The following is a 12,706-nucleotide window of genomic DNA, read 5'->3' as shown; positions in this document are numbered from 1 at the left end:
ATGCTATAAACTGGAACATACAGATTCAATTTATCAGGCAAATTATGTTGCCAATCATTTCATCATGTCTGTGTATAAAGAGAAAGCTGACATTGTTTAAACATTTCATATTTAACCGCTTGCCGACCACTGCATGACGATGTACGTCAGCAGAATGGCACAGCTGCGCAAATGGGCATACCTGTACGTCCCTCCGTCATCGCAGGCTAGCATGTGCGCGCTGCAGGAGAGTGCCTGCGGACTTGTTGTCCGCTGGTGGCCTGCGATCATGGCACAGAGAAAACAAGTCATTTCCCTGTTCTGCCTGGTGACATGCCAGGGATCTACTGCTCCCAGTCATCAGGAGCAGTGATCTCTCTCATGTTCTAGTGAACCCATCCCCCTCTACAGTTAGAACACACTGAGGGAACACAATAAACCCCTTGATCGCCCCAAGTGTTTAACCCCTTCCCTACCAGTGACATTTATACAGTAATCAGTGGCCTTTTTTTTTAGCTCTGATCGCTGTATAAATGTCAATGATCCCAAAATAGTGTCAAAAGTGTCCGATCTGTCCGCCGCAATGTCGCAGTCATGATAAAAATCACAGATCGTCGCCTTTATTAATAAAAAAATGATAATAATAAAATGCCATAAATCTATCCCTTATTTTGTAGACGCTATAACTTTTGCGCAAACCAATCAATAGATGCTTTTTGTGGTTTTTTAACCAAAAATATGTAGAAGAATACATCTTAGCTTAAACTGAGGAAGAAATTTTTTTTTTTTGGGGGGGGGGGGGGGGTATTTATTATAGCAAAAAAGTAAAAAATATTGTTTTTTTTTTTTTTTAAATTACGGTCTTTTTTGTTTATAGCACAAAAAATAAAAAACGCAGAGGTGATCAAATACCACCAAAAGAAAGCTCTATTTGTGGGAAGAAAAGAACGTAAATTTTGTTTGGGTGCAACGTTGCACGACCGCGCAATTGTCAGTTAAAACAACCAGATTATTAATTTAAGTAAGCCTGGCAGACATACAAAGACTTTCATTGCAGAATAACTACTAAAAATGCCAGCTGCCGGACTATTTTTACAGACCCACTGCCATCCATATTTCTGAGTCACTGAGCCAAGTTTGCAGATCAGGAAAGTCATAGAAAAATAAGCAGTCCTTACCTATGTACATATTTAAATTATAACTTAAAGTACTGAGGCAAGCAAGTCAGCTAGCCAGGCAACTAGCATTATCAGGAGAGGTGAGCAGTATGGTGCTTCTGTCCAGCCAGGTGTTCTTTTAAGTAGATGGTAATCCACCATGTAAGGAAAGCCCTCTTATCAGTTACTCTAATGTTGTTGACCACTACCAATTGGACAGGCATCATCTTTGCATCCTACTATGCTTGTGTTTTCTATTGCCAATACTCACTTCTGCCTATTGGATTTAAACAGCTTCCCATAGTACAGAGAGGTGTGTCATGGTGACTCGCTCTCTGACATAAGCAAAGGTGGGCACAAAAGCAGAGACAGTCTATGAGCAGAAATTTCAAGCCAAGAGCAAGATGCTCATTTGTTGGGGTCTGAAGCTTTGATATGTCTGTGGAATTACTATGGCACAGCATCATTAATGTAACATCAGTATGAATATTTCCCTGTAGCACTGCAGTATCCTTATTGTACAAGTGAGAATAGCTATTATGGAACAAGGGTTCTTCAATTTTATATGAACTGCACAGTAGCTAACTACTGCCTCCTAATGGTCGACTTGAACAGTACCCGTGGTACTGCAAAGAGATTCTATCCATCTTGTTTTGCTATAAAACCCTTTTGTTTCCCCCCAACGTTAACAACTAAAATGATTAACCCCTTTTTTTATTCTTAATTGACACAATCTGCAAGTTTTCTGCATAGTGGTGAGCTTTGTTAGCACCTAGCAAATTAAATAACACATAAGGGTGTCACAACTTTCACTGAGAATGATGGGCAGTATTAGATGTACTCATCCTTACTCTGCTCTTGCTGGGAACAGCTATTTAGATTCAGAATACTTTATTAATCCCAAAGGGAAATTTGGAAAAGAGAAAAGCTATGACCTTTTTGTGCAACCCGTGTGGGTAGAATCATCCTGATGTTGGCTTCACTACTTAAAGGGGAGCTTCATTTTTTTAATGTCAGCTGCTACATCAGGTAAATATCAGGTACTTACCACTACCTGGAGTCCAGCGCTGTCTTCCCGCAGCCAGTTCTTCATACCGCTGTGGGTCCCAGACCCAGATAGACTGGAGTAGGGTTAGATCCTGTGAAGATTTCATTGTCTTCTGTGGCTCATTGGAGATATTTCATCTTAAATCCTGTCCTGTTGACAAAACTGTCACTGGGACAAGAAGTGAATAGATATGTCTAAGAAGCTGACAGGGGTTCTAACTCTTCACTACCCTATCTAAAACTAAAACTAAAGTTTGTGGCATTACACTTTAACATATTTTATGTTAGGTGTTTATAAGTAGGTTTAAATAAATTGACATCTTTCAGCTATGTTCAGAGCTGCAAAACCAACAATAAACAGATTTAGAAAACATATCTAAATGTTGAGCTTGAAAACGCATCTGAACATTTAGTGTACATTTCTACATAGAAGACCATAGGATGCATTGAGACCCATTTAAGAATGTTTGCTCTGTGGACCTGTGCCTTCCATTTTTGATGCTAGTGTGCCTGAGACAAATGTCTTTAGATAACTGTGTTATATGAAAATAGTAAGGTTTATGTGGCGGTATCATGAATTAAATGAAGTGCGTACCAACCTGATTTGTTAATAAATTTAAAGTCTTTTTTTTATACACAAGAGAGTCCCATTTTTTCTTATTTTTTTTTTTTTTTTATTAAAAGTTAGGGATGTTGCTACACCCCCTAGTGAGGTTAATATACAGCAATCCACGCATGTACATACAGTATAAAGTCAATATTTACAAACTTTCAAGTGGACATGTCTCTTTGTTAAAACTTTTCTGTCAATGTCATAACATGTTTGTGGGCTACTCCGGAAAGAAAACAAAAAAGAATATTTCCTTAAAGCGGATGTAGACCTGAAATTTTTTTTTAAGTAAGGCTTGCACCTTGTACAGTATAGGATTTCATGTCATCTGTGCCCAGTCTTGCCACGAAGAGTTAATCCAGCTCTGAGCAGTCCTCTTATCTTTTTTCAGTGAGATAAAAACAGACAGAGAAATAGGAGTCAGTTCTTCCCTTTGCTGTGAGTGACAGGTGATTTACATATCTCATGCAGGAGTATGAGAGAGACATTCTGTGTACTTCAGATCCCCTTCTCCTTTCTTCTCCAGCTCTCCAAGGATTGGCTACTCCACACCTCAGCATGACTGGACATGCTGAAGTCATGTGGTGACTTTTCTGGGTTTTGACTGGATATTAGTGATCATAGCAGAAGTTCAGTTTACGAAATACACAGGAGAAAATTAATGTTGACAAGGGGAGTGTAGAGGTGGGCGGGGAGTCTAGTGACATCACGACTCCACCCACTGAACTCCAGACAACAGACCCACAAAAAGAATCTGCAGTTTTTCGGGTCTCATAACAGACAGAGGGGAGACATTTGACAGTTAGGAATGCATGCAGGAGGCATGTATATCCTAATAGATAACCACTATGGCAGTAGTTTAGAAAGGATGAGAGTGGGTCTACATCCACTTTAAGTCATTTCTATTTTTTTTTTAGGTTTTAAACTTTCCCTCCAACACTGAAAATTCACTGTTAGGTAAAACTTGTTGCTTCAAAAATACACAGAAGTGTCTAACTTACCTTAAAGGGCGGTCTTTAGCTGGACAAGTGAAGTAGACAGGATCGAATACACCTAGAATGTATGAAAGCCTGGGATGCTGATAAGAATGAATTCCACGCCATTATATGGACCGTATGGTTGCACTTCCGGTTTTCCACCAATTTTGATGTTTTTTGTAGCAGATAATTTTGATGATTCTTCTCCAGGGTCCTCTCATGTGTAGATTGCTATCCCCTCCATTTTCTTTATATTTACCCTAATCCCTCCTCTACCCCGCCCCCCACTTTTCTTCTGCTCTTCTATTTTGCCTTCAGATATCTTATATCTTTTGTTGTTTTCCTAACCTTCTTTCATTTTTATGTACATTCTGTAATATGAGTTTATGGCTATATTAACTATAGCACCATTACATATTAACACCATCGTTGTTGTGCTTTTTACAACACTGTTCTAATGCCGCGTACACACGGTCGGACTTTTCGTCTACAAAAGTCCAACGGACGCTGACGGACTAAAGCTGGCTGGTAATCCGATCGTGTGTGGGCTTCTCCGGACTTTCAACGGACTTTTTCAGCCTCAAATCCGACGGACTTTAGATTTGAAACATGCTTCAAATCTTTCCGACGGACTCGAGTCCGGTCGAAAAATCTGCTCGTCTGTATGCTAGTCTGACGGACAAAAACCCACGCTAGGGCAGCTATTGGCTACTGGCTATCAACTTCCTTACTTTAGTCCGGTGTACGTCATCACGTAAGAATTCGACGGACTTTTGTGTGATCGTGTGTAGGCAAGTCTGTTCGTTAGAAAGTCCGCCGCAAGTCCGTCGAAAGTCCGTCGAAAGTCTGTCGGACAGGCTGTCGGACTTTTGTAGCTGAAAAGTCCGACCGTGTGTACGCCCCATTAGTGGCTTACTCGTTAATTAAAATACAGTTACTATGCTCATTTTACCATGCCTTAGGGACCTATATCATATCATAACTATGATATTTGACCTCTTATTGTTATATATTTTTTTAAATTTCAGGTACATATATAGCGCCATCAATTTACGCAGCACTTTACATATACATTGTACATTCACATCAGTGCCTGCCCTCAAGGAGCTTACAACCCAAGGTCCCTAACACACATTCATACATACTAGGGCCAATTTAGACAGGATTCGATTAACCTACCAACATGTCTTTGGAGTGTGGGAGGAAACCGGAGTACCCGGAGGAAACCCACGCAGGCACAGGGAGAACATGCAAACTCCAGGCAGATGGTGTCGTGTTTGGGATTTTAACCAGCGACCCTTTTTGCTGCTAGGTGAAAGTGCTAACCACTACACCACTGTGCTGCCCATTATGATCTTAATGTGTAATTGTACATCCATTGGAAATGGACTGATACTCTCATGTTTTCACTTTATATTGTTTAAAACTGAATAAAAACGATTCAACATAACTTACCTTGAAAGAGTCAGACAGTTAGGTCCATAAATATTGGGACATCGACACAACTCTAATCTTTTTGGATCTATACACCACCACAATGGATTTGAAATGAAACAAACAAGATGTGCTTTAACTGCAGACTTTCAGCTTTAATTTGAGGGTATTTACATCCAAATCAGGTGAACGATGTAGGAATTACAAAAGTTTATATATGTGCCTCCCACTTTTTAAGGGACCAAAAGTAATGTGACAATTGGCTGCTCAGCTGTTCCATGGCCAGGTGTGTGTTATTCCCTCATTATCCCATTTACAAGGAGCAGATAAAAGGTCCAGAGTTCATTTCAAGTGTGCTATTTGCATTTGAAATTTGTTGCTGTCAACTCTCAATATGAGATCCAAAGAGCTGTCACTATCAGTGAAGCAAGCCATCATTAGGCTGAAAAAAACAAAACAAACCCATCAGAGAGATAGCAAAAACTTTAGGTGTGGCCAAATCAACTGTTTGGAACATCCTTAAAAAGAATGAACACACCGGTGAGCTCAGCAACACCAAAAGACCCGGAAGACCATGGAAAACAACTGTGGTGGATGACCGAAGAATTCTTTCCCTGGTGAAGAAAACACCCTTCACAACAGTTGGCTAGATCAAGAACACTTTCCAGGAGGTAGATGTATGTGTGTCAAAGTCAACAATCAAGAAAAGACTTCACCAATACAGAGGGTTCACCACAAGATGTAAATCATTGATGAGCCTCAAAAACAGGAAGGCCAGATTAGCATTTGCCAAAAAAGCCTTCACAGTTCTGGAACAACATCCTATGGACAGATGAGATCAAGATCAACTTGTACCAGAGTGATGGGAAGAGAAGTGTATGGAGAAGGAAAGGAACTGCTCATGATCCAAAGCATACCACCTCATCTGTGAAGCATGGTGGTGGTAGTGTCATGGCGTGGGCATGTATGTCTGCCAATGGAACTGGTTCTCTTGTGTTTATTGATGATGTGACTGCTGACAAAAGCAGCAAGATGAATTGTGAAGTGTTTCGGGCAATATTATCTGCTCATATTCAGCAAAATGCTTCAGAACTCATTGGACGGCACTTCACAGTGCAGATGGACAATGACCCGAAGCATACTACGAAAGCAACCAAAGAGTTTTTTAAGAGAAAGAAGTGGAATGTCATGCAATGGCCAAGTCAATCACCTGACCTGAATTCAATTGAGCATGCATTTCACTTTCTGAAGACAAAACTGAAGGGAAAATGCCCTAAGAACAAGCAGGAACTGAAGACAGTTGCAGTAGAGGCCTGGCAGAGCATCACCAGGGATGAAACCCAGTGTCTGGTGATGTCTATGCATTCCAGACTTCAGGCTGTAATTGACTGCAAAGGATTTGCAACCAAGTATTAAAAAGTGAAAGTTTGATGGATGAGTGTTAATCTGTCCCATTACTTTTGGTCCCTTAAAAAGTGGGAGGCACATATACAAACTTGTAATTCCTACACCGTTCACCTGATTTGGATGTAAATACCCTCAAATTAAAGCTGAAAGTCTGCAGTTAAAGCACATCTTGTTTGTTTCATTTCAAATCCATTGTGGTGGTGTATAGAGCGAAAAAGATTAGAATTGTGTCGATGTCCCAATATTTATGGACCTGACTGTATAATTATATTTTCTGCCTTAAAGAGTTGTATTTCCTTCTTACACATTAATATTTAAACATTAGTCCGAACATCCGAATTAGTTTTTTAACGAATTTAGACAAAATTCGTTAATTCGGAAATGCCCAAATTTCCGAATTTTCCCGAACATTCAGAAGTTCGAAACTTCAGAAATTCGAAATCTGAAACTTCTGAATTTCGGAAATTCAAAACTAAGAATTAAAATTTGAAAATTCAAAAGAACGAAAATACGAAAATAAGAATGAAAATCTGATACTTCAAAAACCCGAAAATTCCAAAATCTGAAAAATGAAATAACTAATAATAACTTAACGATTACTAGCTATTAAATTATAGGTATTGGAATTCCCTTTCAAATTTGGCTGTCCGTGAACGTAACGAATATGAATTTATCCAAAGTTATGAATTATCCGTAATAACGAATGCCGTATCTAAACGAATGGAACGAAACTAAATAATAATAATAAATAATAATAAAAATATATTATTATTTCGTTCTGTTCCATTTGTTTAGATGTGGCATTCTTTATTTCAGATAATTTGTAACTTCAGATAAATTAGTTGGTTAGTTAGTTACTATTTCAAATTTTTGGATTTTCGGATTTTCACTCTTTCGAATTTTCGGATTTTTGAAATTTTGGATTTGCGAATTTTTGAATTTTCAAAATTCAGTATTTTCGAATTCCGAATTTACGAATTTCGAATTTTTGAAAAAAACAAATGAAACTAAACAAAACTAAACTAAACAAAACAAACACATTTTTCGGCAGTGCACATGTCTATTAATATTACTTAAAGCCAATCACAATATGAGTAGAAAATTTAGGGGCATATTCATCTCTAAAGCCTTGCAGGATTATAGAAATAAACAGTGGATAGCAAACCAAATTTTTTTATTCTTCATAATAAATGTTGACAGCTTATTATCCTAAAGAGGAATTGAACTTTGGAAGCTCTGCAGAAAATAAGCAAACAAGTGACAAAAGACCAATCACTAGTATTGCCTGTGATCTCCATGCAAGTGCTTTTCCTCCAGTTACCGACTTACTATGCCTTAATCTGCACTCTATCTATGTGTGGAAGTTGTCATCTCAGAAGAGATAGGACTTTGCTTCTGGTGTCAGGGACTCCATCAATGACAGTAGTGTCATCACCAGATCTCAGTCCATATTTTCTGACCACGATTTCAAAGTCGGATTCGGTGTGAAAGGCTAAAAAGAGCTTTTGTTTTTTTTTCTATGAAGGTTACAAACATGTAAATATGAAATAATATACAGTAGCACAAAACTTTGGCAATACAAAGTAAATCACCTGGTGCTTCAATTAATTGCTTGTATACACTCAGGAACGCTGCTTCTGCTTCTTTGCTTCTTTTACTAAGTGCAACAACCTGGTGGAGAAGAAAGATAGAATACATGTAAATACAGAACATGACTATACACATAAAAAAGAAAATTGTGAATCTGCAAATAGTAACTGGAGGAGCATGTACCAATGGCATGAATGAAATGTTTCTCAATAACTCCTTCATGTCAGCAGCAGAATGCATAGTGATATGTGCTGCATCACTCTTTCCTATATCTCCTTGTCTCAATGCATTGTGACATGCACAGGCCTGGGGCATTAAAAGGCTGCAGTTCTAGTTTACACCTGGGTCTTGTCTCTAGGAATTGACCTGCAAAACTGACCTGACCTCTAAAACACAATGGGGTTGATTTACTAAAGCTAAATAGTCTGTGCACTGCAGGTGCATCCTTCAAGTGCAGCTGCCTCTTGTTCTGAGGGGAACATGCAAGGAAAATAAAAAAAACAGCATTTTTGCATTGTATGATAGAAATCAGCAGAGCTTCCCCTCATTTCAGAGCTTCCCCTCAGTTCTAGAGAAAATGCACTTGCAGCGCACTTCTAGTGCACAGTATATTTGCCTTTAGTAAATCAACCTCAATGACTAGTACTCAAGACATAATGAACAAGTACAATAAAGGGGTCTATTTTATGTGCATTAGGAAGGAAAACAAATGAACAAAAAAAAAAAAAAACTTGTCACCAACAGTGACCATTTAGATTCTGTACTTAATAAAGGATTATATACTACATTGGTTATACAGGCATACCCCACTTTTAAGTACACAATGGGGTTTATTTACTAAAGCTAGAAAGTGCAAACTCATGCTCACTTCTGCATAGAAACCAATGAGCTTCTAACCCCAGCTTGTTAAGCTTTGGTAATAAAACTTGAGTACTGTCCGTGATACTTTTTTTATTTGCACTAACATACAATTTTTCAGGACAAGCTTTCGGGGTATGTCCCCTTCTTCAAGGTCCAAGCAGTACTGATTCACAAATTTTTAAGCAGCATGTTAAAGAAAAAAAAAAAAAAAAAAAAGGGAAAGCCAAACACATACAAATCAATGGTAATAAAGGATAATTTACAGGTATGGTCAGATATGGAGGAATTCTTTAGGAGACTAAGGCTCAAAGAATATTTTCACAGTAAGGAAAGGAATCCCAGGACAATAGGAGGTGACAAAAAGAAAAAGAACAGCAACTTCACACCTCCACAAGGACGCAACCCCAAACTGGATACCTATATTGACAGCTTTAGGCTGCGAGTTACATCCCTGATATCCACCCAGCAAAAGAAAATATTATACAACCTTTCACCACTGGAGCGAAGAGCTGTACATGATCTGCGCAATAATCAGGCCATAACCATCAAACCAGCAGATAAAGGGGGCGCAATCGTTGTGATGGATACAGACAAATATACACAAGAGTGCCAGAGGCAGCTTGCAAATACTACTTACTACAAAAAACTGGATTATGATCCGACCCAGGATTTTACTAAACAATTGCGACAATACCAAGCCACCTACATTCAGAACTCATCAATGCGATTCCGGATAATCCAGAAATTGGAGACTTCTACATGCTGCCCAAGATCCACAAGCCAGGAAATCCAGGCAGACCCATTATAACAGGTATGAATACACTTACTGAACATATCTCAGGCCTCGTAGAAAACATGTTAAAACCTTTAGTCATGAACACTGCGAGTTTCCTGCAAGACACCACTAATTTTCTGAACAAGCTTAACAATATACAACAATTACCACCAAATACACTTCTAGTCACTATGGATGTAGAATCTCTGTACAGTAACATCCCTCACAAGGATGGGTTGGCGGCATGTCACAGATTCTTATCATCCTCACCAAACCACAAACACACGGCTGAGGATGTGACACAGCTCATTGAATTAATTCTTACACACAACTACTTCACTTTCAATAATGACATCTATCTCCAGTGTATGGGTACTGCTATGGGAAGCAAAATGGCACCCCAATATGCAAACTTATTTATGGCTGACCTGGAGGACAAATTCCTGAACAGCATACAACAAAAGCCATACAGATATTATCGCTATATTGATGATATATTCATGATATGGACTGAAGGTGAAGAAAATCTAAACCAATTCTTCTCATTTATTAACACTTTTCACCCATCTATCAAACTAAAAATGGACTATTCGAAAACACATGTCAACTTCCTGGACACTACAGTATACATCAGGGATGACAAGCTTCACACGTCGATATACAGAAAACCTACTGACCGATGCAGCTATCTTCATAGTTCCAGTTTTCACCCCCAACACACTAAACGGGCCATCGTACACAGCCAGGCCATCAGATACCACCGAATTTGTTCAGACCCAGAAGACAGAGATAAACATCTCAGAACACTGGCAGACTCCTTCCATGAGAAAGGTTACAAAGAAAAAACCATCGACAACAGCATAAACACAGCCTTGAAAACCCGAAGAGAAAATCTCCTCCAATACACAGAGAAAAAAACAAATAACCGAGTACCTCTAGTCACCACATACAACCCAGCACTAGAAGGGATCAAAAAGATAATCAAAGATTTACAACCCATTATAACAGGGGATGAAACTCTAAAAGGAATATTCCAATAACCCCCATTATTGGCTTTCAGACAACCACCCAACCTCAGACACAAACTAATCAGCAGGAAACTTCACTCTGATTATGAAGTCACAAATAATGGAAGCAAACCCTGCAATAAAAAATGCTGCAAACTATGCAGCCAGATCAATCTATCCAAAAGTGTCACACACACAAATGGGACCTTCAATATCATGGGATCTTACAGCTGTACCTCCAGTAATGTTGTGTACCTCATCCAATGCAAAAGGTGCAGCAAAGGATCTTATGTTGGTGAAACAGGACAGAAGTTGCAAGCGAGGATGAATTTGCACAGACATACCATCAAAGAACATAAAGAAGACAGTTTATGCACACCTGTGGGACATCATTTCTCACAATCGGACCACACTATAGAAGACCTCAATGTTTTAGTTCTTAAAGGGAATTTCAGAACTATCCAGGAAAGGAAAACATTTGAACTAAGAATGATACTTCTTTTTGACACGAAAAATAACGGCCTGAATTTAGATATTGGTTTCCTTACACATTATGCTAAAGTTTTACGACCCCTGCTATCTTTATTACCATTGATTTGTATGTGTTTGGCTTTCCCTTTTTTTTTTTCTTTAACATGCTGCTTAAAAATGTGTGAATCAGTACTGCTTGGACCTTGAAGAAGGGGACATACCCCGAAAGCTTGTCCTGAAAAATTGTATGTTAGTGCAAATAAAAAAAGTATCACGGACAGTACTCAATTTTCTCTGTCACAATTGCACTAATACGCCTACAATCAAATCATGTAATAAAACTTGGAAGCTCATTGGTTTCTATGCAGAAGTGAGCCTGATTTTGCACTTTCTATCTTTAGTAAATAAACCCCATTGTGTACTTAAAAGTGGGGTATGCCTGTATACAGTTGTGTTCAAACGTTTGCATAACCTGGCAGAAACCATGACATTTTTGCATTGATATTAAAAATATGACTCATCATGCCAAAATATTTAAGGATAGTGATCATATGAAGCCATGTATAATGATAACAGAAATCACCCAAACGACTCTGATCAAAAGTTTACATACCCTGGAATGTTTGGCCTTGGTACAGACACACAAGGTGACACACTCGGGTTAAAATAAATGGCAATTAAAGGTTAATTGCCCACATCTGTGACTTTTTAAATTGAAATTAGTGTCTGTATATAAATAGTCAATGAGTTTGTTAGCTCTCACTTGGATGCACTGAGCAGGCTGGGTGCAGAAAAGAACTGTCAATAGACCTGAGTAACAACGTAATGGAAAAGGATATAAAAAGATATCCAAAGCCTTGAATATGCCAGTCAGTACTGTTCAACCACTTATTAAAGTGTTACTAAACCCAGGACCCTTCATTCACTATATCTGGTCTCCCACAGTACACAAAACATGGAAATGCACTAGTGTTAGTAAATATAAACTGCTAAATACCTTTTCTCTTTACTAGTTAGAGTAGTCCTTTGACTTATACCAGTGTCCAGCAGAGCACTGGTTAAATTTTGTTGGAGGAGTTTTCATTCTCCCCTAATTGTCCTATGAGGCTGCAGGACCCCTGACCCTCTGTCTGGACAGTGCTGATTGGCCCTGTGCTGATCACATGCACCCTCCCCTCAGGAAAAAAACCTTTCTAGCAATACACACCAAGCTGAGCATGTACAGCTTGCCCCAAGGCTCTGTTCTATCAGGAGATGATTTGGGGACTGTGGAAGACGAGGAGGATCAGAGAAAACAGGATCAAGCAGCCTTTTTACACAATGCAGAGGATTAACCCCTTAGGTTTCACAATAAGTATAACAAGCATGCTTTATTGCATATACAGGCTGAT

General features: G+C 38.8%; 1 protein-coding gene across 3 annotated transcripts in view; it reads right to left on the bottom strand.

Annotated features, from left to right (window-relative positions):
* CUX2 (cut like homeobox 2) overlaps positions 1 to 12,706 on the bottom strand; it is a 755,888-nt gene that overhangs the window by 244,820 nt on the left and 498,362 nt on the right. For all 3 annotated transcript variants that reach the window (XM_073626099.1, XM_073626084.1, XM_073626092.1), the window contains exon 4: positions 8,204 to 8,282. In XM_073626099.1, coding sequence (XP_073482200.1) covers positions 8,204 to 8,282 — 79 coding nt within the window. The remainder of the gene's footprint in view (positions 1 to 8,203; positions 8,283 to 12,706) is intronic.

The sequence above is a fragment of the Aquarana catesbeiana genome, linkage group LG01 (assembly GCF_042186555.1).
Source record: "Aquarana catesbeiana isolate 2022-GZ linkage group LG01, ASM4218655v1, whole genome shotgun sequence".
NCBI classification, from domain to species: domain Eukaryota; kingdom Metazoa; phylum Chordata; class Amphibia; order Anura; family Ranidae; genus Aquarana; species Aquarana catesbeiana.
The sequence above is the reverse complement of the archived record's forward strand: the minus strand, read 5'-3'. Positions and strand labels throughout refer to the sequence as shown.